The 22,878-nt window shown below is 29.3% G+C and overlaps 9 protein-coding genes and 1 long non-coding RNA gene across 12 annotated transcripts; 7 read left to right on the forward strand and 3 right to left on the reverse strand.

The window, feature by feature from the left end:
• Window positions 1–1,322: 1,322 nt before the first annotated feature.
• On the reverse strand, window positions 1,323–4,050 carry LOC118066226 (uncharacterized). The gene is made up of 3 exons (XR_004690225.1): window positions 3,898–4,050; window positions 2,400–2,514; window positions 1,323–1,521 (listed from the first exon to the last, which is right to left on the reverse strand). It is a non-coding gene; the product is annotated as an uncharacterized lncRNA (long non-coding RNA).
• On the forward strand, window positions 1,911–2,775 carry LOC118066225 (uncharacterized). 2 transcript variants are annotated; one of them, XM_035082094.1, is made up of 4 exons: window positions 1,911–2,023; window positions 2,103–2,282; window positions 2,373–2,523; window positions 2,591–2,775. In XM_035082094.1, the coding sequence occupies exons 1-4, from the start codon at window positions 1,946–1,948 to the stop codon at window positions 2,707–2,709; spliced, it is 528 nt and encodes a 175-aa protein (XP_034937985.1). In that variant the 5' UTR covers window positions 1,911–1,945; the 3' UTR covers window positions 2,710–2,775. The 2 variants fall into 2 exon arrangements, with proteins under 2 accessions (XP_034937985.1, XP_034937986.1); XM_035082095.1 differs by having other exon boundaries at window positions 2,103–2,213.
• LOC118066224 (uncharacterized) lies at window positions 3,232–4,458 on the forward strand. The gene is made up of 4 exons (XM_035082092.1): window positions 3,232–3,511; window positions 3,579–3,764; window positions 3,910–4,060; window positions 4,144–4,458. Exons 1-4 carry the CDS (start codon window positions 3,437–3,439, stop codon window positions 4,374–4,376), a joined length of 645 nt encoding a protein of 214 aa, XP_034937983.1. The 5' UTR covers window positions 3,232–3,436; the 3' UTR covers window positions 4,377–4,458.
• Window positions 4,459–4,805: 347 nt separating this feature from the next.
• Window positions 4,806–6,938, forward strand: MTPAP (mitochondrial poly(A) polymerase). The gene is made up of 4 exons (XM_035082075.1): window positions 4,806–4,971; window positions 5,074–5,261; window positions 5,337–6,210; window positions 6,288–6,938. Exons 1-4 carry the CDS (start codon window positions 4,806–4,808, stop codon window positions 6,854–6,856), a joined length of 1,797 nt encoding a protein of 598 aa, XP_034937966.1. The 3' UTR covers window positions 6,857–6,938.
• Window positions 6,939–7,200: 262 nt separating this feature from the next.
• Window positions 7,201–11,789, reverse strand: LOC118066255 (RING finger protein 207-like). 2 transcript variants are annotated; one of them, XM_035082159.1, is made up of 7 exons: window positions 11,383–11,789; window positions 11,029–11,304; window positions 10,815–10,963; window positions 9,965–10,746; window positions 9,179–9,791; window positions 8,707–9,099; window positions 7,201–8,637 (listed from the first exon to the last, which is right to left on the reverse strand). In XM_035082159.1, exons 2-7 carry the CDS (start codon window positions 11,220–11,222, stop codon window positions 8,039–8,041), a joined length of 2,730 nt encoding a protein of 909 aa, XP_034938050.1. In that variant the 5' UTR covers window positions 11,223–11,304; window positions 11,383–11,789; the 3' UTR covers window positions 7,201–8,038. The 2 variants fall into 2 exon arrangements, with proteins under 2 accessions (XP_034938050.1, XP_034938049.1); XM_035082158.1 differs by having other exon boundaries at window positions 11,029–11,789.
• Window positions 11,790–12,355: 566 nt separating this feature from the next.
• Window positions 12,356–13,683, forward strand: PrBP (Prenyl-binding protein). Its single transcript, XM_035082090.1, has 4 exons — window positions 12,356–12,494; window positions 12,715–12,777; window positions 12,974–13,231; window positions 13,346–13,683. The coding sequence occupies exons 1-4, from the start codon at window positions 12,454–12,456 to the stop codon at window positions 13,425–13,427; spliced, it is 444 nt and encodes a 147-aa protein (XP_034937981.1). The 5' UTR covers window positions 12,356–12,453; the 3' UTR covers window positions 13,428–13,683.
• Window positions 13,684–14,326: 643 nt separating this feature from the next.
• On the forward strand, window positions 14,327–15,910 carry LOC118066223 (paired mesoderm homeobox protein 1-like). Its single transcript, XM_035082091.1, has 3 exons — window positions 14,327–14,669; window positions 15,218–15,426; window positions 15,557–15,910. The coding sequence occupies exons 1-3, from the start codon at window positions 14,471–14,473 to the stop codon at window positions 15,908–15,910; spliced, it is 762 nt and encodes a 253-aa protein (XP_034937982.1). The 5' UTR covers window positions 14,327–14,470.
• A 408-nt stretch (window positions 15,911–16,318) lies between these two features.
• Cul2 (cullin 2) lies at window positions 16,319–20,198 on the reverse strand. Its single transcript, XM_035082087.1, has 4 exons — window positions 19,876–20,198; window positions 19,063–19,258; window positions 16,975–18,976; window positions 16,319–16,806 (listed from the first exon to the last, which is right to left on the reverse strand). The coding sequence occupies exons 2-4, from the start codon at window positions 19,209–19,211 to the stop codon at window positions 16,675–16,677; spliced, it is 2,283 nt and encodes a 760-aa protein (XP_034937978.1). The 5' UTR covers window positions 19,212–19,258; window positions 19,876–20,198; the 3' UTR covers window positions 16,319–16,674.
• Window positions 20,199–20,270: 72 nt separating this feature from the next.
• Window positions 20,271–21,594, forward strand: Prosbeta3 (proteasome subunit beta type-3). Its single transcript, XM_035082088.1, has 3 exons — window positions 20,271–20,426; window positions 20,819–21,384; window positions 21,461–21,594. The coding sequence occupies exons 1-3, from the start codon at window positions 20,424–20,426 to the stop codon at window positions 21,507–21,509; spliced, it is 618 nt and encodes a 205-aa protein (XP_034937979.1). The 5' UTR covers window positions 20,271–20,423; the 3' UTR covers window positions 21,510–21,594.
• Window positions 21,595–21,767: 173 nt separating this feature from the next.
• On the forward strand, window positions 21,768–22,786 carry LOC118066264 (uncharacterized). Its single transcript, XM_035082175.1, has 2 exons — window positions 21,768–21,905; window positions 22,056–22,786. The coding sequence occupies exons 1-2, from the start codon at window positions 21,854–21,856 to the stop codon at window positions 22,706–22,708; spliced, it is 705 nt and encodes a 234-aa protein (XP_034938066.1). The 5' UTR covers window positions 21,768–21,853; the 3' UTR covers window positions 22,709–22,786.
• Window positions 22,787–22,878: the final 92 nt, after the last annotated feature.

Below are 22,878 nucleotides of genomic sequence, written 5' to 3' on the forward strand. Positions count from 1 at the left end.
AAATTTTATAATTTTTTTCCAATTATTCAAGACTCTTCATTAATAAATATCTTCTGAGAATCATTTGTTGAAAATTTAATTTCAATCTTTTATTATCTTGGCTCAGACGTCAGTTGACAAATTGCGGACAATTTGGAAAACAATGCAGTAACATCACTCACGCGATATCATGTAATATAAATTTAACAATAATTTTTTGCTTGCATTGCTAACATATTGATAAAATGCATAAAAGTATTTAATTCTATTTGATACTTGTGCAATAACAAGTTTAAGAATGATAAAAATGTATATAAACATGTATGTGTATAGATCTTGGGTAATTGTCCTTTAATCACTGTGCAAGATAATTGTATTCATTTCAAAGTCAGTCAATTATGTAATGATTAAATAACGAGTCTGAGTGTAACCTTGGCAATGACCACAGCGGAACAAAACCAATATACGTTTTTCTTCATTAAGTATAAGATTCAATTCAAATTTCTGTATCATCATCAGTATCTGACGTCATACTAAGATGCTATTACGATTAAGCAAAAAATAACTTAGTAAACAAAAATAATTATCAGTGTGAAATGTGTTTTATATTTATTGAAAGTAAAAAAAGTGCTAGGAATTTTTTAAATTATTCTTACTAATTCATTTTAAATACTAAACTTATTCATATTATTACCAAGTGCATAAAATAGTTCTTTAGGTTTTTATTGCAGACTATTGAATCTTTCTAATTACTGCCGTTAATAAGAAAATAAAAAGAAAAATCATGAATAGTAATTATCGATAGAAAGGAATATTTTTTTTTTACATAATCTTCTAATTTTTACGCTTGAAAAATTATATTTCTCGAGGAAATTCATTCAATGCTGAGTGAGTTTGAATGTTGCAAAATTGATTGCAAGAAGTTGATTAGCAAAACGATTGATAAAACCAATTTATGTAAATTATGGTCATTTTGTTTTATCATTATAAAAAATTCAAAAGAAAGCCTATTCTACTATTTCTGGTAATTATAATTAAAAAAAAAATACTTCATAAAACAATAATAAACTTATTCTTGTCAATTTATCATTCTTTTATCGTTTTTTTTTATATACAATAATTGATTTGTTCAACAACATATAATTTAAGAATGATGAATAAGATTATTAAGCTTACAAACATATAATTGTACATTTGATATGGCTATTATTGTAGTTTCTTATATTTAAATTGTAATACTATTTGATAAATCATATTTTTTTTTCATATTTGATTATTAGTAGTTAATTACCAACTAAATGATGATGTAAATTTTGAATTACATATAAAATTTATGTGTTATATTGACGTATTAGAATATTAATATTAAAATTATAGATCGTTTTATTTTTCATTATCTTGATCATTAGAAAAAAACGATTAGTGTAGAAACGACGATATTAAAAATTCAATCGAACGTTCCAGAGATGCAGTTGATATTAAATACATTTTTTCAGAAGACATTCGACAACACAACTTAGCTTACATCGTTCTGAATAATCTCTATAAACATGGAAAATTTTCAAAATTAGAATTGTTTATTCATAAGTATAATTACGAAAAGTAATTATAACATCAAAAACAATTATTTGGATAATTTTGTCAATTATACATTTTACTTCCTTTTATTTGAATGGAAACTAAACGGAAATTGCAGTTAATTTAAGATCTAAACGATAGAGGGAAATACGGATATTATGACCTTAGAAAAACCATACATCATACATATATCTAGTAAATGATCTATCGCGCATGCGCATACATTTGAAAATGACTTGAGTGAATTTACAGTAAAATTATCAACAATGAGTATACTAAAAACTCAATCATTTTATATTTTTTTTGCATGTTTTAAAAGTAGTGCATTATTAAAATATCAAATGTGATGAAGAGAAAAAAATTATATTGATAAAAATAATTAATTAAAATGGGTATTACATTGAATTATTGCTGCTGTTGTTATGATTTAAAATCTGGGACATTAGTAATTGGAATTTTAGTTCTCGTGAGTTATAATAAATATATAAATATTTAATATAGAAATTATTTATCATATTGATAAACTGATTAATTTTCTTAAACAGATTGTTGATATTTTTACTATTATTTATGCAAGTATCTACTATTGTATTGATAAAGGAATTCTTGAAACTTATTATCCAATTGCGAACAAAAATATAAGTGATTCAAAAATAGTATTAATATTTTTCATTGGTATAGTAGTGATTTTTCTTACATTACTGATGATCTTTGGATCATGTAAGGTAGAAAAAATTTTACTTGAATTACATAAAGTTTTCAAAGTAATTAGTTCATTATACATAAATATGGAAATATTATTTTCAATCCTTTAGAACAAAAGTAAATTTATGCTGCCTTACCTTATTATAAAATGTGTTTGCCTGGTGATGGGTTTCATATTTTCTTGGTATGTCATAGTAATCAACTTTATCAGTGGTATTATTTATGGATGTTTTTATCTTTTTTCATTGAATGCTGTAACAGGTAAAAAAATTAATTTAGCAATTTTTATTGTTAAATAATTTAATTATTAACATAAATAATTTTTTAGCTCTTATTCTTTATTCTTGGCTTGTAGTGTATAGTCGAGGTGAAGAAATTTTGCTAGAAAAAATAATGGAAAGAGATAAAATTGAAATCTCAAGAGAAATTATAGTTATACCTAAATAAGAACTGTTAAAATATTATTTTATAGTAAATTGATTTGACTGTTTATAACTTTTGTAGACCACTTTTAAATGAATAAAATCTATGCAAAAACTTAATCAATATTATTAATCACTGCATAATCCTATAATAATTTATACACATATTATCTAAGTTAATTATTTGTTTTTGTTATTTTAATCATTCTAAAACTATCAAAATTGTAGTGAGTTTTTTTTATTTAACTATTTCACTTGACTATGAACCCACACATATACATATGAACAGCAAGAATAACATTGTTATCAATAATATAATCTTTAACTACTTCACCGGTAGATATTAAATAATTAATTATTAAAATAGAGTTTCAGAACTTTGTTCGCTTATTTACATTAATTAGCTTATTAAAACTAATGATGTAAGATATCTTATTGGAGATTGTTATGGTCAGTATTGTAAAATTAAACAAAAGTAAATAATAAATTGCAAGTAAAATTTAAGCAGAATTCGTTCATAAAAAGCACATATATATTATAATAAATATTATGCCCTAGTATATGCATAATGAAGTGGTACAATAATTGGAAAAAATTATTATTGCGTGTATTCTTATACCAATGAATAATATGTGATTCAAACACGTCATTCTTCTATTAATTGTATAACAGTAAATTCACTTTCGTAATAAATGAAAGAAGTGACATTGTAATTGACTGAATAATCAGAAATCAATTTATTAGCATCAAAAATGATACATCTGGATCGGTGTTTTAAATGTTTTGATTTGAAATATGCAGCTATTCTCATTGGAACTTGTTATTTAGTGAGTAATTGTATCTAATCAGTTTTTTTATTAGCACAATTAGTTTATCCATTTTTTCAAAATTTAGACAGGAGAAGTATCATCAATTATTGCATTGGTTTTATGGTATATAAATAGTGCTGATTACGCCTATACAAATTTCAGTAAAAATCCGTTGAAAGTAGTTGATAATCCATGGATACTAATCATGCCAGTACTTACTTGTGTTTGTGCAATTGTAATAACAATCTTGATGATATATGGATCGTTGATGGTAATTTATTAAAATACTTAATAATAATACACGATCTAATAATTTTTTTTAAGAAAGTGTTTATGAACTTATGTAGTCAATGCTTTTATAAATCAAGAATTATTGAAGAAATATCATTCAATTTATACTTTACCTTTTATTTCAGAACAAATTTAAAGTCATGATTCCTTTTTTACTTTTAAATTCCGTTGCGATTGTTTTTGGATTTCTTATATCTTGGGCTTACATCATTTTTTCTTTTATGGAAGAAGGAGCCAAAAGTTGTATCTGGCTGTTTGTTCTTAATGGCTCTATAAGTATTAACAAACAAAAATAAATAAATAATTGGTAATATTGAAAAAATATCATTCAATAATTTATTCATTTATAATTTTTTTAGTACTTTCCGTCTATTTTTGGATCGTAATTTATAATCGTTTAGAAGAAATTATCATCGAAAACGGATTATATGAAAAACAAATTGTAGAAAATACTCATCCTAAACATCCTGAACAAAATTTACAAAGCTGGGCAATAAGAAGAAATTCTACCCGTATCAAAGCTAATGATCGCCACAGTGCGTTGGAATCTTCTGAATCATTTGAGGAACCATTTAGAAAATCGACTAATTAATTCGATAATATTGTTGTCCAATTTACTATCACAATATTCTTTTTGTCTTCAATGTAAATTAACAATTTGTGTGTGTGTTCTTATTGCGTTAAAAAAATGTATATTCATTTACTAAGAAGTTGATGTTCATCCGATTTTTCAAAAGTAAATTAAATAATTGTTTTGTAATACACTTGGTAAATATTTATATGTAATGATGATAAATGTATATGCATAATTTAATAAAATCTTTATGTATTCCAAACTTTATTGGCACAGTAATTAAAATTTGACAAGTTAGACGTCAACTAACCTGAGACAAAAGAGCGCGAATGGAAAATTGTGCAATATTATCTCGAGAGTAAATTATCTTTTATTGGTAAATTACAAATTTTTTATCATACCATGGTAAAAAGACATAACTCATTCGCACGTTAGTTTAAAATAAAAATGGCACTGTTCATGCGTGCGACTAGCAACAAATATTCATTATTTATAAATAATTGTTACAACAAGTTGACAATTACTAATTTAAAGTTGAAACCATGCACGGATTTATTACGACATTCTGTTATATTAAATTTTTGTTCTCAACGTAATTCTCCAGAAAATAATGGTAAACTAACCTCAATATTATGATTCCCAATCTATCACATGATTGTAACCGTATGAAAATTCCTTTCTTTAAATATATAATTCGTTTTTTATCATTTTACAGATCATACAGAAGATCAAGAAGAAATATTAAACCCTTTTTATAAATTTATTGCATACAGAAAAAGAGAAGCAAAGCGATCAGTTATTATTCAAGTTCAATCACCAGATTCATACCAGGATTTATACTCTTATTGTGCTGCTTTTGGAGCTATAAATCAAATGAAATTTTATAGCGCATCAAATCGTGGGGTAATAATTCGTTAGTTATATATATTAATAATTTTCAAAATTTATTTTTAATAGGAAAACTGTTAATATTTCTAGCATTTTTTTCTAATTGAATTCCAAGATATATCAAGTCAAATATCACTGATAAATTCAGCTACACATATTAATCACAATGAAATACTTCCAGTGAAATCTTCAATGCTATGGTTTAGGAATGTATATAAAAAATCGGGGAAAATATCTAAGAATAATATTCCACCAATGCCAGAAAATGATATTATAACTGAAAATCGAATAACTGACAGTATAAGATCACAGAAATCTATAAATGATCAGATAAATTGTTTATATAGATTATCAAAATTAGAAGATATTGGAATTCGATTACGATTTTTTACAGCATTACAATTAGAAGCCACATTAATTGGATTATTTCCAAATGTCACTGCGTTACCTTTTGGATCATCCGTTAATGGATTTGGTAAAAGAAATTGTGACTTGGATTTAATTTTAAATTTTGAGCCTATAAAAGAAGAAAAAGAATCGAGCAGACTTGTATTTCATACAAAATCAGCAATGCCTGTTGAAAGAGCACAAACAAAACGTTCAATGGAGACGATAGCGACATTAATGCAACATTTTATGCCAGGAGTATATGATGTAAGGAGAATTTTGCATGCACGAGTGCCAATAATAAAATACCACAATTCGTTGACGGATGTGGAATGTGATTTAAGTATGACAAATATGATTGCTTTATATATGTCTGAATTACTATACCTTTATGGAGAAAGTGACGAAAGAGTAAGACCTCTAGTTTTTACGATAAGGAAATGGGCTTTGGATGTAGGAATCACGAATCCTTCTGCTGGTCCTTGGATAACCAATTTTTCATTGACATTAATGATATTATTTTTTCTACAACATGAAGGCATTTTACCATCATTAAAAACTCTCCAGAAATTAGCTAGTAAGTTATAATTATTCTCTTATTTTCATATCCATTATTCATTAATTAATTAATTTAAAAAATAATTATTTTTTCAGGAAAGAATGATATAAGAATAACAGAAAACTGCGCAAACTGTACATTTTTAAGAGATTTAAGTAAATGGCCCAAAGAATCACATAATATCTCATTAGAGCGATTGTTAATCCGATTTTTCCATTTCTATGCAAATTTTGATTTTTCTTCGCGTGCAATTTCATTAAATGAGTCAACAAATATTGCGAAAACCGATGAATCTGCTCTTTATATAGTAAATCCATTAGAAAAGACGTTAAATGTTAGCAAGAATGTCAATGATCTAGAAATAAGGCGGTTTGTTAATGCAACAAGGAATGCTGCATTATTACTAGATGATAAAAAAAGTTGTAAACGAGGTTTAATTGATCTTTTTGCAGAAAAACAATCTAGTACAAAACATTTCATCTTGCGTGAAAACGAAAACAAAATAAATATTGCAGATTTATTTGAAAAAACTCATATTGAACAAAGTAAAGATGGGAAAAAAACCAGTAATGTTGATAATAGTAATAAAGATAATGTAGAAAAATCAAGTGATGAATCAAATTTAGCGAAGAAAGGTGTTAAAATAAAACAAGTGAGAAGATAGAATTTTTTAAATAATTTAAGAATTTCCACAATTGGAAATTTGTATGTATAAAGTATTAGACATTAAAATGAAACATTTTGTATATAATTGATTTTATTGTTGTTATTATAATTATTAATAGATCATATCATTATAATTAATGTTAATATTAATCTTTTAATTCATTTTTTACAATCATCATGGATGATTGATTAAGTGTACACTGTTTCATTTGTTTATATATAATTTTTTTCCATACTTTATATATTTTTTATAATTGTAAATTTTATTTATCTCATTTTTAATACTTTTCCTATGAATAAGTTAATAACATACATAATAATTCCATTATTTCATGAGCATTCGAGGGTTCTGTAATCGATAGAACCTAAAAAATTAATTCAAAGGTATGTTTTATTGTTTTATTTTCAATTACTTTAATTATTAAAATTGTCCACAATGGAATGTAGATTAATTCATTTAAAAACGTTTCTTTAAGTAGTTTATATTTTAACACAGTCATCATTTGATACTTGAATTTGATCATTTATTCATTTTATCTCTTGGTGTTTTTTTTATTTAATTTTTTTATTAGACTATTCTTAACTCTTGTGACTCGATAATATTTTTATTCGACATTTAATCAACATTTTTTACGTTTATCTTTTTTTTTTTTATTATCTATTTATTAATTATATTTTGGAGCAATAACATGTCGAGCTCATATTAAATTCGTATCGTGACGGTTGGCAGTGTCGTTTATTGATTTTTTATTTTTTTAATCTATCAATTGATTATTTCAATATTAATCATTCTAATTATTTCATTTATCTTCCAATTTGCCACATATGTATTCATGAGTTTAACAGTTTAATAATAGTTTATTTAACATAAATTGGAAGATAAATAGAATATTGAGAATTTTTTATTTTTCACCTATGTTAATATTTATTTATTTTTATCTACGTATTACCTAGTAAAGGCTCTAAGTTTCACTGTTATTAAGTATTTATTCGCCGGCACAATTAGTACAATTATATAATTAACATTAAATAACTAACAATTCACTTATTAGTTGGCAGCATCATTCATGCGTTCATTTTGCATTACCTTTTTCATTTGAAATAATGTAAATTGTGATTTAAAAAATCCCTTATTGTAATTAAAAAATTTACGGGATAGTAAAAAGTAATAAAAAAAAATTTAATTCGTTTTACTTTTACGATGATGGCGATGGTGATGAGCATGGTGATGTCTTTGAACTCGTGTTTCTTGCACAGCAGCAACAAGAGTTCTAACAGCCTCTTCATGGCCCTCGAAGCTATCGGCTTTCTTCAAAGGACCAAGACCTGTAACAGAAGCTTCAGTAGCTGCAGTACTTACTGGAGATCTTTTGCTTTTAGGCCGCGGAAAAGTTTCCCATGAGCGTTGTTTTTGCACTAGACTTGGAGTAGATTTAGACGAGGAAGTTCCAATCAATACTAGAACAGTTTTTCTTGGATCTTGACCTTGACCTCCAGTGCCATCAACAATACTTGATCTTCGACTACCGGATCCTGTAGTACTGATGCTATCACAGCTTGCTCGTCTTCTTCTTCTTACATCAGCATTCTTTTCAGTTGAGTAAAAAACATCTTCTGAATCACTTGCTGGATAAACTTTAACAGTTTTTTGTCTTTCAGAAATAGGATTGGGATCTTCTGATGGAGCAGCATGAATTTGTGCTTGAACTCGTGATTTTTTGGCTTCTCCAAGAGTTGATGCATCAGATATCCTCTGATACTCACTGTCTTCAGTAGTTCCTGGAAGTGGAAATTAGGAAGAGGAGAAAACTAAAGACTAACTTTTTAAAACAGATAAGATAGCCTTACCAGAAACCTGTTGCTGTTGTTGTTGTTGTTGTTGACTTTCAGGAACTTTTTCTTGCTCGATGTTATCTCCTGTATCTCCCCCAGTTCCACCTTTTAACGAACGATAGAGTGAGCGAACTTTACTAGTAGACGAATGGCCTGGTGGAGTTTTAGGTTTTTGACCATCAGGGGATTTTCGAGATCTTCGACTTTGACTTCGATCTCTACTTTCTTCTCGTCCGGGTGATTTTTTTCTATCTTCTCTTGGTCTTGCTTTTTCAAGTAATTGACTTAGAACTCCTCGCTTAGCTTCTGAAGACTTAGCAGTTCCATAAACAATAATGTTTCCTGCAGAATCAAGAAGAGCCCCCACACCACCAGACGGTGTCCTACTTCTTGGAGCATCTTTCGACTCTGCCAAATTACAAGCACGTAAAGTAAATTTATCATCAGATTACTTTAACTTTCCTTTGAAATTTAATAATTGCCTCACCTTTCATATAGAGAATGTTATCAGTTACACTAGAAGCTTTAGCATGTCTACAATCTTTAGAAGAGGCTTGTTGTTGAGGTTCTTGCATTTGTAGTCTTGTGAAATGATCTAAAAGTGCTTGCAAATGTTGATGGCCTGCAGCGTCAGCAGCAGCAGCACTCATTTCTCCGGCAGCCACTCCAGCCGAAAAGGATTTAACAAAAGGCTCCAACTGTTGCGTCAACGTCTGCAGTTGTTTAACTTCACCTCTCAACATCAAGATGTCATTCATTTGTGAATGGAAGATTTCTTTTTCAATGTGAATTTTACACAACTGCTCTTCCCAAAGAGCATCAAAGATGTCTCTCAGTCGTTCCAATTCAATTTGATGCTGTTCTAACTGTTGTTCTAATAATCTACAGTCTCGAGCAACATGATCATATCTTGATCCAAGTGGCGGAGTATTAGCACGTCTCAAAAGTGTTACATCTCGATGCAATTCATTGAGCCTCTCCTTCACAGTCATTAGTTGTTGACTCAATTCCTTTAGTTGTGAATCAAAAGTTCGGCAATGGCTTGAAAATGGTCCAGCATCTACTGTAGACTTAGGTAGTCTTGTGCTCGCTTTTGTGCTCTGCAAAATAGCCAACATTAAACTTGAAACCTAAAATACAATATACTCTAAAGAATCAACAATAGAATAAAAGGGTAAGTAGGTAAAAGACTAGAAAAAAGTTGAAAAACTCAAGATAATTCTTGACCAACTTTAGTACAATAGTCTGTTAGCATGAAAAAAAGGATTCTTGCCTGAAGAAGTTGGGGCTCTGTTGAGATTTGATGAGTGTGGTCATATAAATCCTTGTGCCCAGTATTTAATTGTCCAATAAACGGCTGAAGCACACGGACAAATTTATTTCGATAATTGATTTTAAAGTGACCAGTTAGTACAGGTGGTCTGGACGGGTATACCAGTTGAGCGACATGACCAAGTCGTTCAAGCATAGGATGAGCGAGCTCGAGAAATTGATATTTGGTAGCTCCACTAGTAAATACAGTACAAAGCATTAAATGCATCTGTAAAACTGGAAGAGCTGACCCCAGACTTAGCAATTGAGATCGAACCATTCTTTCTTTTATTTCAAATTGTCTTTGTAATTCAGCTGAAACCGATTGGTGAGTTTTCGTAATAGCATCTTGCATCCCTTGGCAATACGAATTAAGAGTGCGCTTTTCGGAATCTAAATTATGTCGCAATTCATCAAGTTGGCTTTTTAGAGCTAATAAACCATCACGCACCCCAGCCTGCAGTTCACAAATCGAATTGGCTGCTCTTTCCATTTTTTTTGATGCTTGTTGCCACGCCGTATCAATATCAACACAATGGATCCTAGCGTCATTTGGTGTATCTCGAAGGCAGGTTGCACATAACATAGACTTAGTACTTTGGCTGTACATAATAAATAAATCGCCATGAGTTGGACAACGTTTTTGAGTTTCTTTCGAGCATTTGCTCATATGCACAACTTCATGTGATGAGAACATTTTCGCACGATGAGTATGTTCTCGACAGTGGGTACATAAAGCTTGACCTGTTGATAAGTAAATATTATAGTTATGCCAAGTAAATATGCATAAATTACTCAAGCTATCAACATACCACATGTTGTGCAAAAAAACATAGTTGATTTGTCACGTTTGTCGCAATTGGCACAAGCTGGATTTTCTGAATTCGCGATCTCTACTAGTTGACATATCAATTGATCTACCGGAGGCATTTGTGCACCTTCTTCGAGTTGAGTAATTTGTCTGTAAAACCGATGGATTGATGAAAGAAATTGAAACAACTGAAATACAAATAAAGTATGGGTTACCCGCAAATTGGACAGACGACTTTTCCATCCAGGTGCGGTCCTCGTATGCATCTTGCGCATACCGTGTGGAAGCAGGAGAGAAGACACGGCTCTGAATAGTAATCTTGGCAGACACCACAAGTGAGAGGATTTCTTGGGGCGCCAGCCAGACTAGCATCAGCTTCAACCCCATCAGTTGTTGCTGAACTTGCCATTCTTTTCAGCTTTTTTCAATCCAATCACTGTCCACAGATGCCTTTCCCTACACTTCCTACACCCTTCGTTGAATATCTACCCCTGCATCAGACACTCCCATCACTGATCGATTCTTTCCGACGAATAAATGAAGAAAAATAATTAACGTGATATGTTTACCCTCCCTTGAGACGCATCTCCACTCGTGACGTGATTCCACAATCCGGCGCTGTTTTATCCCTCCGTCATTCTGACGTATGTACCTTATTCTACCTCTGCTGCTAGATGAGCTTGCAGAGCTTTCATCCCCATTTCATCCCGGAGCTTGCGCAACGTTTGACTACGTCATACCATCGCAAATCTCCTCAACCAATCCCACTGCGTCATTATTGTTTTTTAGTCGTGTGCGAGTTGCTTTCACAAACATATACACTAGAGATGTATTGTGCCAACATCCTCAACAAACCCTTGAACAGGTCAACGGGCGTGAAAACTTTAGACCCAGGACCTAGATCTAGACATTTATTCTATTGTTAGCAACAGACCGAAGGGAGCACTGGGTTCAATAGAAAACAGAAAAATTGTCACTAGCCTTTTATAAAATGCCAATTAGCTGAACTATCGATCAAGACATACCATTGATTTTTATATAACCTCGAAAAATATACTATATCATTTTTTTGCTCGATGACATTTATTTATTCCTATTCAATTCTTTTTTAGTTACGGAAAATATTTTTTAGTATGCCAAGAGATGAATTCACGCTCAATTTTCTATGCCTCGGTGGTCGTTGAACTCTTTTATACATCACAAAGACTTTAGATGTGTTATTTCTTTTTTGTTTTTCGATGCTATTCAATTTTTCTTCTGTAAATTATTTTTTACATTTTAATTATACCAATTAGTCATACTTTTATTTATTTATTTATTATTTTTTTCATTGAAAAAGGTATTGACTGAAAGCATACCGAAAAAAATAAAATTATTCAAAAAATTCTACAGTTAATTTTTTTGTATCAAATAACATAATTATTCAAATTTCGCGCTTTTATTTATTACAAATCACCTGCTCAAGTTTAAAAGGAAAAGAAACTAAACAATCAGATGGCGCTGAATGTATGTGCTGAAAAATGGAGGATCAATCATAGCGACGCCAAAGACGCCAGTTGACATTGTTTCAGGTGTTCGACCTTTTTTAGAAAATTATTATTGTTAATTTTTAACAATACTGCAATCAATTATTATTCACAATGCCTTCAAGAAGTGAAGATATTCTCAAAGGCTTTCAAGTGTATCCTTTTTTTAAAAAAAATTGTATTTATAATAAAAATTATGAACATAATAAATGTACACAAAAACATAACCTAATAACCTAACCTTATTAGGTTATGTTTTTGATGTTTGGTCACAAAATGAATAATTATTACTCAAAATTTTTAATTATATTTTTTTAATGCATGTAAAATTATAACTGATATTTTTTCCTTAATTGAAAACTTATAATCATATAGTAATTGGATGAATTTAAGAGACGCAGATAGTGGAAAAATTTTATGGCAAGGAAATGAAGATTTGTAAGTATTTATACAAATAATGATTTTTTATCATCAAATTTATTAATAATTACGACTTTAACTTTAGTAGATTTGTTTTATTATAATTCTGATATATTTCGTTTTATCTTAATTTTAGCAAATGATTTTACTTTCGATTCAATAATTGCATTTTAATTCATGTTAAAAGAATTGAAATTAATTTCGTATGTTGTAGGTCAGTTCCTGATGTCGAACATGAAGCTAGAGTACCCAAGAAAATTCTCAAATGCCGTGCCATCTCACGAGAAATAAATTTCAGCTCCGCTGAACCCTTAGAGAGATTTAGACTTGAACAAAAAGTCTTATTCAAAGGAAGATGTTTAGAAGAATGGTTCTTTGAGTTTGGGTTCGTCATTCCTAATAGTACAAATACTTGGCAAAGTCTTATTCAGGCTGCTCCTGAAAGTCAAATGATGCCAGCCAATGTTCTAAAGTGAGTAATTTATTGATAATTCTTATCTTTTATTTATTTGTTTTAGTTATTTGTAATTTATTTTAACATAATTATAAATCTATTGTTTTACATTTAACTTTTTTTTTTTTTTAGTGGAAACGTAGTAATAGAAACCAAATTTTTCGACGATGATTTACTGGTCTCCACGAGTCGAGTTCGACTTTTCTACGTTTAATGAAAAATACAAATTTGTATCAAAACTTCGTAAAAAAATTACGACTAAGAAAACGGAGATGTTATTAGACTAATAATTTATTTATTTTAATAAGCACAACTCGGCTGGTGTGATTGCATTTATAAATATAAGCACTTATTAATTTTATTTATAAGTATTAAGAATGTATAATATAAATTGCTATTGATGAGAAGATAATTGTAAGAATAATGTTAGTTAGTTCAAATGATTGTTCACCGATAACAGTCTTTGTTAATGTAATACAAACTATTTTTTTGTAAATATAATTTTTATTTCACTTAAAATAATTCTGATTTCTTTATTTATACCCACCCATTATCACTCTAATTTTAAGACAAAATTGAAACGATTGAATTTCTTCAAATTATTTTCAATACATATCAATGATATAAGAAGTTGTCATGAGAAAGAGCAAAAACAAAGATATATATCTGGAATTTATATCATAAAACAATTTCATTTAACAATGTAAGAATAAATGAATGATAAAATATCACAGTCATATCGATTGTCAGCATTAAAAAGGTTTCGGAGCAGCCCCTGGAGACAGGGAAGCCCATTCGAAAGTAACACACTCTTGTCACCCCTAAAACACCTTTATTCTCTTTCTCGCTCAGTTCTCTCAATCACACAGGTGAGTGTGAGGTAAAAAAGAAAGAAAGAAAAAAAATGTTGAAGAACAAAGACAAAAATAAGAGCGAGAGGTTGCAAAATGTATGAAGAAAAGAGAAAAAGACCTGACAGTGGACAACGTCCACAAGTACGTGGTCTAGTGTATAACCGACTCGTGATTCAATTACAGCAACGACTCTTCGTCATTTTTTTAATTTATTATTTTATTGTTGTATTTTAGTTGAATTAATTATATTTAAATACCACTTTACTTTTTAATTAAATCACTGAGTATTTATTTATAAAAAACGGAGTCAGAAGTAAATCAAGGGCCCGTGGGTCCAATTTCACCATCAAAAACGGACAATCCAGAGCACGAAAGCTTTGGAGAAGATTTCTTCCACTCGGGCATGGATTTAAAAGCTGAGGATGATGATAATGTTGAAAATCGTGAACTTTATCTTGTAAATACACCACGGGATTCTTTGCCTGATGTGATAGTTGCGGGTTCAGAAGCCGTCAATGAAGAAATAAATGCAGATCTTCAGTCAAATACAATTGCTGGCTTGATGGCAGGTCAATCTTCAGTTTGTTTCCCAGCTAAATTCAGTAAGTGACTAAGACTAAAAGTTTATTCGTTGTGCTTTAAGCTTACTTGTTACTCGTATTATTTTATCTAATTAACTAACTATCTCTTCTCCTATTGAAACATGTCATACCCCAACCAAGTGGCTCAACCCCACTAGTCCTAACGTAATTTAGGGCCTTCAATTTAATTATTTTTAAATACATTAACTATACTAAAGGCTGAGCATTGCCAGTTTATTCAATTTTATTAATTGCTTTATTTTACTTGTATTTTTTTTTTCTTTTTAAAGTTTACAATTTTTTTTTATTGATAGAAGCAATAGTGTCAACGTTCTTCTTCATCATTATTGAGGTTCATCTTTTGACAGTGAATTGAATTCAGAAACTAGAACTTTTTTTTTTAAATATTCACTAAAACTGTAATTTTTTTTCTTTTTTACATAAATACATAAATACAATTTATTTATTTATTAAAATTTTTGTATCAACAGCTTATTAAAATATAATCTTTTTTTTTATTTGACATATAGATTTTTTTATCATCTATATCTGATTCAATTTCCTTAAAGCGTACGACTTTTCACCTAGTCCTGGAAGCGATGACCGTCACCAAATTTCCGTCGGCGTAGGCAAAAGAAAACAACGAAGGTATCGCACGACTTTTACAAACTTTCAATTAGAAGAACTAGAACGTGCTTTTCAGAAAACTCATTATCCCGACGTTTTTTTTCGTGAAGAACTTGCTCTAAGAATTCAATTAACCGAAGCTAGAGTTCAGGTATATTTTCCATAATATTAGTGACAACCAAAAAAGAAAGAATAATTATTAAAAAAACGGCCAAATGATCTATTTACAATTTCTAAATGTTATATTAAGTTTTCATAATTAAATTTATAAACATTTTAAGGTGTGGTTTCAAAATAGACGGGCAAAGTGGCGAAAACAAGAAAAACAATGTAAAGTTGGCATGACGTCACATCTATCACCAGACATTTGTCAAGAAGTACAACACCATCAACAGCAACCTATGCAACACCAACACCATCACCAACAACAAAACACTGAACAATTACTTTTAGAAGCACCATTAGGAAGTCCGCCGCCAATTTATCTAGGAATGGAGTGGGCTGGTTTTTCTCCATTCACAAATGTTGCAACTACCTCGCCTTTGATCATCAATACCTTAAATAAACCAGCTGAGCATGATGATAATCCACTTTTAGATCCAGATCTTTTGCAACTAAAAACTCCGCGATCATAATTTAAAATTTAATCTAATAAATAATTTACTTCTTCAATTTATTTTTAATTAAAAGTTATTTAATTTATTGTTTATAAATTTCAAAATTGATTAACAATTTAACAAAAAAAATCTATCACTTTCTTATAAATATTATCAATTTTATTTTAAATCAAAGAAAAAATTTTTATTAAAATTATAAATAATATATCTCAAATTGCCTATTCACAAAATGATGAAAATAATAATTATTAACTGATAAGTCAAATAAAATAGTAACGTCTTTATTTAATGTGAATATATTACATTTTTCCGTTAATGGTTTTCTTTTTTTTTAGAGCAATTAAGCGATTACAATACTTTATTAACAACTTTTAATTAGTTTTATTGAAATTTATTTTTCATTAAAATTTGTAAATATTTGTTTGCCCTGATGTCATTATCTTTACTATTGTTATTATCACTATTCTTAAACTTATTATTTATTTTTATTATTATTACTACTACTATTATTATTGTTTTATACTTATGAATATTAGCATCATTATTCAAGTAAATACAATGATATTTACACTTAGCAATCCGAGAGATGAACTATCAGTTACAATTTGTATATTCGATTTTTTTTATGTAAATCATGGCAGGAGTATAATTCTACAAGCAAGAAAATAAATTATTTATTTGATTGCTTATCAGTTAAGTATTATAAAATACCAATTAAGTAATATTAATAATAGTAATGTTAATAATAATAAAAATTAGATCAATTATCATTATCTTAGTGATTACGCGACATAAGAGTATTCATCAGCACCATTAAGCGTTCGTTCAATATATTGTTTATCGATAAGTGCCTCAATACATTTTTTGATCATACCAATTGACGGAGCAAATGTTACTTTGGATTGTTCAAGTACCTGTTGAATAATTAAACGTAAAATTGAAATTAAAAATCTTATCGTTATTTTTAATATTTAATGATTGTTTCAAAAAATCTTATCTATCCAATTATCAAACGATTAAAACGTGTATATTTATATATTATGAATCCAAAATGTAGATAAATTGAGATAACATTTACTCACCTCTTGAACTAACTGATTATGTCTTAACAGTTTCCTGCTTTTCATAATTCTCACAATAGCTGCTTGAAGATAAAGTTTTCTGTCGTCATCAACACTGCGATGTGTGGCTTCAGCATCATGTGGTGCATCCTTTTGCAATGCTCCAGTAACACGAAACTTAGTACGTTTATTATGATAATCAAGATTTAGCGAAAGAATAGTATCTTCTTTAATTTCTCCTTCAGTATTTTTTTTCAAAATTTTACAATCAATAAGACTAGCAGCATGTTTGACCAATTGATCATGATGCAGTCGCAATGAAACCGCTGCTTCATTAAAGGTCATAGAATCACATTGTTCAAATAATAATAACAAAGCCATTTGATAAGTCTGAACGGTTACAAGGTACGGTTTTTTTAAATAATTGAGCTTTAATTCTCCTTGCGATAAATGATGAAGCCAAGTAAGCTTTCTTCCACTAAACTGTTCATGATAAAAGCTTTCAAATGCTTGAATTGATTTTTCTAATTGTTGAGGAACATGAAATTGCCCTGGAAATGTTGGTAAACTTAACGGCCAAGCACCAGCCTGAAGCACATAAATAACAAAACCAATGCCAAGTTGATTTTCGGCATCACGTTCACGAAGACTATTAGTAAACTTTGCATTCAAATCAACAGAAACCGACATGTCAGTAAACATACGATGAAGTTTATTGGTAAACTCATAACCACACATTTGCTTCAGTCTATCAATCATCGTTTCTTCAGCATCCATAGATTGAGATTGCTGATGGATCAACCTTTTAGCCAACATTCTGGCATAAAATTTCTGAAAAACGTCTTTATCATCAACATATTTAAACACAGTAATTGACTTGGCAAGTTTTTTATCAATTTCCGACTCCGAAATTCCTTTTGTGGATTTTTTCAACAATGAATCACAATATTTAGCTAATAATTCTGGTGCCCGAGCTGGTTGCCTAGGGGGTCGATGATTCACAGCTGCCGAACAGGCTTTATCTAAAGCAGCCATAAACGCTTGATCTCCTCTAAATACAACTCCAATCATTTGTGAGTATTTCGAATGAACATTAAGCATATTTTCCACAAATTGTATATGCACATTTTCACCTTGAAGATCGCCTATGGCATTTAAACCTTGTTGAGTTATATGCTGAGTTAATTTTGTTATCAAAGGTGATAAAGCACCAGGAATAGAACGTAATAAAGGATAAAGTAGTGATAGGTCTCGTTTACGTTCTTCTTCAATCATCGTTGCTGACTCTGCATGAAGCCAACGAATAGGACCAGCTATCATTTTTTCTTCACAACACTGACGTACCTTAGGCACTGATGTATGATGTAAAAAATTATGAGCTCTCATGTCTTCTTGTATTAATCTCCAAGTCACTCGTTCCATATATTTTGTAACATCAGATTGTTGTAAAAGTTCTGAAGCTTCTCGAGAATAAAATTCTCCACTGGTTTCTAAAAATGGTGTTTCAAAGATTTCTTGATATAATTCTAATTCTCCTTTTACTTTATAGGCTTCTACTGCTACAAAGCTCTCTATTACTCCACAAATTACGTCTGTTTTTGTTGTTTGAGCTTCACCCATACGATCCGCATGAATTCCTTCAAGTAATAAAGATACTAAAGACTTCTTTAAAGGCTCTATCATTTTCTTTTTCCATATATCTAAACCTAATTCTCCAATCTCCATTTGTTCTAGGCAATCTGCATTATTTTGCGTTGACGACCCATAAATTAATTCGGCGTCTTTTATTTTCTGTTTTTTTATGTGTTGTTGATTTAAATACAAATATAAACGATGTAAATAAATTATTCCTTGTGAATATTCCGTCCAGTAGCGATGATAAGTTTGTAATAATGCCGATTCTCCTTGAGATTGGACTTTTGATAGCAATTGAGTTACATGATTGTCCAGAAATCTTTTTGTTTCATTATACAAACGATCTGCCAAGGGTTCTGGGTATGCAACGCATAAGGAATAAACGTCACTGAAAGAGCATGATAAATACAGATTAATTAAAAAAAAATTGATTATATATTAAATAACATTATTTTAACTACATTCTCTGCATACCTAAATCTATCATTCCACGTCGATCGAGGGACATCAGCTAGTGTAATAACGCTTTTGACAGTTTCTTGCAAAACACCCCAAGTTTGTCCAAAATCAACTTTTTTCGGTTTCAATGACATATTTGTAGTATTGGTCAATGTTTTGTTCATCGAGTGTAAACCCCGAAATTTTGTATTTTTTGTTGTAACTACAAAAACTGAAAAATAATTTAAAAAATAGATATTATTTAAAAATTATTGATGACTTTGCTGATCTTATGAACTAATTTATGAATGAAATATAGTTGTTGATACGAAATGGACTGTTTATTGTTGAAACGATTAAAAATTTCTTTCTTCTTGTCGTGAAATAATCTGGCGTTGATCCAAGCCCTCAATTTTCAACGATTCATCGTACGTATTTTATCATTTAAATGAGGTTAGAATTATATAAAAATACGTCCATGTGTGTAAAAATAGAAAATTATATTTTAAACATTTTTCTTCAGTCTTTCTTTTGTATTTACATGAATTCATTTCAGGTTAACAAAACCGAAATCCAACAATAAAAACATCTGAAAGCAACTGGAATAGTTTTCGACTAAGTCAATAAACTGAAGCATTAAGTATATTGTAAATGTATTAATAATTCAAGAGAATCCTTGTTTCAAAGCATTAATATTTGAATTTTTAGATTAACCCTGAAATTTGTAAATCAAGCGACAGAGAAGGACAAAAGCATGGGATCCAGATGTTTCCATGTGCGTCACAAACACTTTAGATGTGAATGAAAGTTTAGTGATCAAATATCTTCTATTATGAGATATTTACTTACCTTGACTATTAATCAAATTCTGTTATGATAAAAATAACTTAATTTCAGTTTCAAATTCTATAATGGTTTAACAAATAAATTACGTTTTGTTTTATATTTCATGACATTTGCAGATTTTCGCATGTAGGCAAACATTTCACATAAACTATTTTTTTACTCGATTTTACACGATTGTCTCCTCATTTATAAATGGTGTATATATTTTTCAGTATTTTTAATAATAAAATAGATTACATTAATTTGTTAAATGTTTTTATTGATAAAAACACTGAGAAAACAACTACAACTTTAACAGTTCTTAATAACATTCAGCCATATTTTTTTGGTGGGGATAAAATGATTGCAACATTTTCCGCGAATAATTCCCACTTTATCTGCTAATAATAAGGTTGATAATCAATTTATTGTTTTCAACCAGTATGAACATACACTGCTCTTTGTTATACGCGTGCGCCGACGTTTTCGTTGTATCAAATTGATCACGGTCCTAGTGTTGGTACATCATTCACTAATATTTGAGTGATTATTTATTGAAAACATCAACAAAAATGGTAAATACCTATCTAAATATAACTGTCAAAAAATATTATTAATAAATTTTTGAAATAAAATAAAAATTAGATCAAAGTATCAAATAAAAACAATGAATCGTTTTTGAAGGTTAGGATAATGTTGTAGGTTCAATGACAAAGCAGGTTTGATCGAAATTTTGCAAAGAAATTAAAGAACACTTTATTTTTAATTAGATTTATTTGAAAAATCATTAAAATAATCATTTCAACAACTTATGACTTAATTTATTCAAAATATCTAATAGCTATGTGAATGTAACTAAATTATTAGTAATGACACTATGATTTGTTTCAAAAATTGTTTCAATTTTCAAATGTTAATATCATTAAATTTTTTAAAACGAGACTAATAAATTTATATTTTTTTGTAGAGTATTTTAGCTTATAATGGTGGTGCGTTAATCGCAATGAAAGGAAAAAATTGTGTAGCAATTGCTGCTGATCGTAGATTTGGTATTCAAGCACAGACAATAACTTGTGACTTTCAAAAAATATTCGAAATGGGACCACATTTGTATTTAGGATTGCCAGGACTAGCTACTGATGTACAAACAGTCATGGAGAGATTGAGATTCAGATTGAATCTTTATGAGCTTAAAGAAAACAGACGCATGCATCCAAAAACTTTTGCTTCAGTTGTTTCTAATTTATTGTATGAGAAGAGATTTGGCTCTTATTTTGTTGAACCAATAATTGTGGGACTTGATCCTGTAACCTATGAGCCCTACATTTGCAATATGGATTTAATCGGTTGTATCAATGAACCCGATGATTTTGTTGTCGGTGGCACATGTGAAGAGCAGCTTTATGGTATGTGTGAAACAGTTTATGAGCCCAATTTGGAGCCTGAAGATTTGTTTGAAACAATCAGTCAAGCACTTGTTAATGCTTGTGACCGTGATGCTATTTCTGGTTGGGGAGCCATTGTCCATATAATGTAAGTGTTTTTTTTGTAATTGTAATTTATTCTAATTATTTTACAAATGTTTAATCATTTTTAAATTTTTTTTCAGTGAAAAAGACAAAGTAACCATCAGAACAATTAAAACTCGTATGGATTAAATATCGATAATTTTTTATAATTAAGTAAATTTATGCATTTTTGATCAGATAAAATTAATTATTAAAGATCTAATTTTGATCCAAACTTGACTCAATTATTTTAACCTTCAATTTTCATAATAATTATATTGAAAAACGACATCAAAAAGAAATCATTGAATAGAATTTTCTCTTGTACGAAGAAAAAACATTAATTCATTTCTTGGCGCTCTGAACTCAATCGGTGTGGAATATGTATATTATCGGTCGAGCAACAATATCTCCGGTATTATTGTCGTTTTATTGGGAGTACGTTGTAATGTGAATTCTAAGTCCTGTTATTTGCTCCAATTTTGCAAATAATAATGGCTAACGTGTTACGTCGATCATTTCAATATTTGAACATAGCAAAAACTAGTAAGTTTACTATGTGAAATTATGAATTTATTATTTAATGATAATTATATGGAGCATACAATACTTAAACGTTCTAACCTATTTGAAATACTACTGCTGTATTCATTAATTGCTATAAACAATCTTAATTATGTTTATTAATTATTATAGGTTTATTAATATCAAAATATTCTACTGCATTTAATCAAGATTTAAATAAAAATTACTTTCCACCATTTCTTCATGAGTCATCAATAACTTCAAAGTCTAATTATGAACCTAATTTGCGTGTATCGGCAGTTCCATCTTCCAATATCGTTGATTTGGGTTTACCACAAGGAATATATCGAAAAATCATTGATACTCCAATAATGAAAATACCGCGAACAATTATTGATCCATTAACAATATCCATATTACCAAAAGAAGATAAAATTTCGGACAAATCCTTTAATTTACCTACTCCAGAAGGACAAATAGAGAAGAAAGCACATCGAATGATTAGGATCAGGCGTAGAAAAATGAAAAACCACAAACTAAAGAAATGGAGAAGGAAATATAAAACTTTGTATTTTAATAAACTTCAACGAAAGTGGTTGAGAAAAGAAAAAGAATTTCGAGCAGAAATATTAGCTAAAATTAAAGCAGCTGATGAATATGATGCAAAAGCATACGTTGCTTCACGCCTGGCAATATTGGATAATGTTAGATTCCCTCATACTTATAAGGGGTATTTATTACCTGAAGCTCAAATAAGGCAATTGATGAAGGAAGATGAAGAGAAGTATAATGCAAAACATAATCCACCCAAACTCACTTTATAAAATATGTTTTTTAAAATAATTAATAAATTGATTTATAGAAATTATGAATATAAATAATAAATTGGATAAAAAACATTACTCTTGATCACTTTTATGGGGCTGAATAATAATTTCATTTAATTCATGTCATAAAATAAATAAGTTCATTATTATTGAGATTATTTACAATT

This window comes from Chelonus insularis, unplaced genomic scaffold (assembly GCF_013357705.1).
Source record: "Chelonus insularis isolate UGA/USDA-ARS -01 unplaced genomic scaffold, ASM1335770v1 contig_338_pilon, whole genome shotgun sequence".
Taxonomy (NCBI): domain Eukaryota; kingdom Metazoa; phylum Arthropoda; class Insecta; order Hymenoptera; family Braconidae; genus Chelonus; species Chelonus insularis.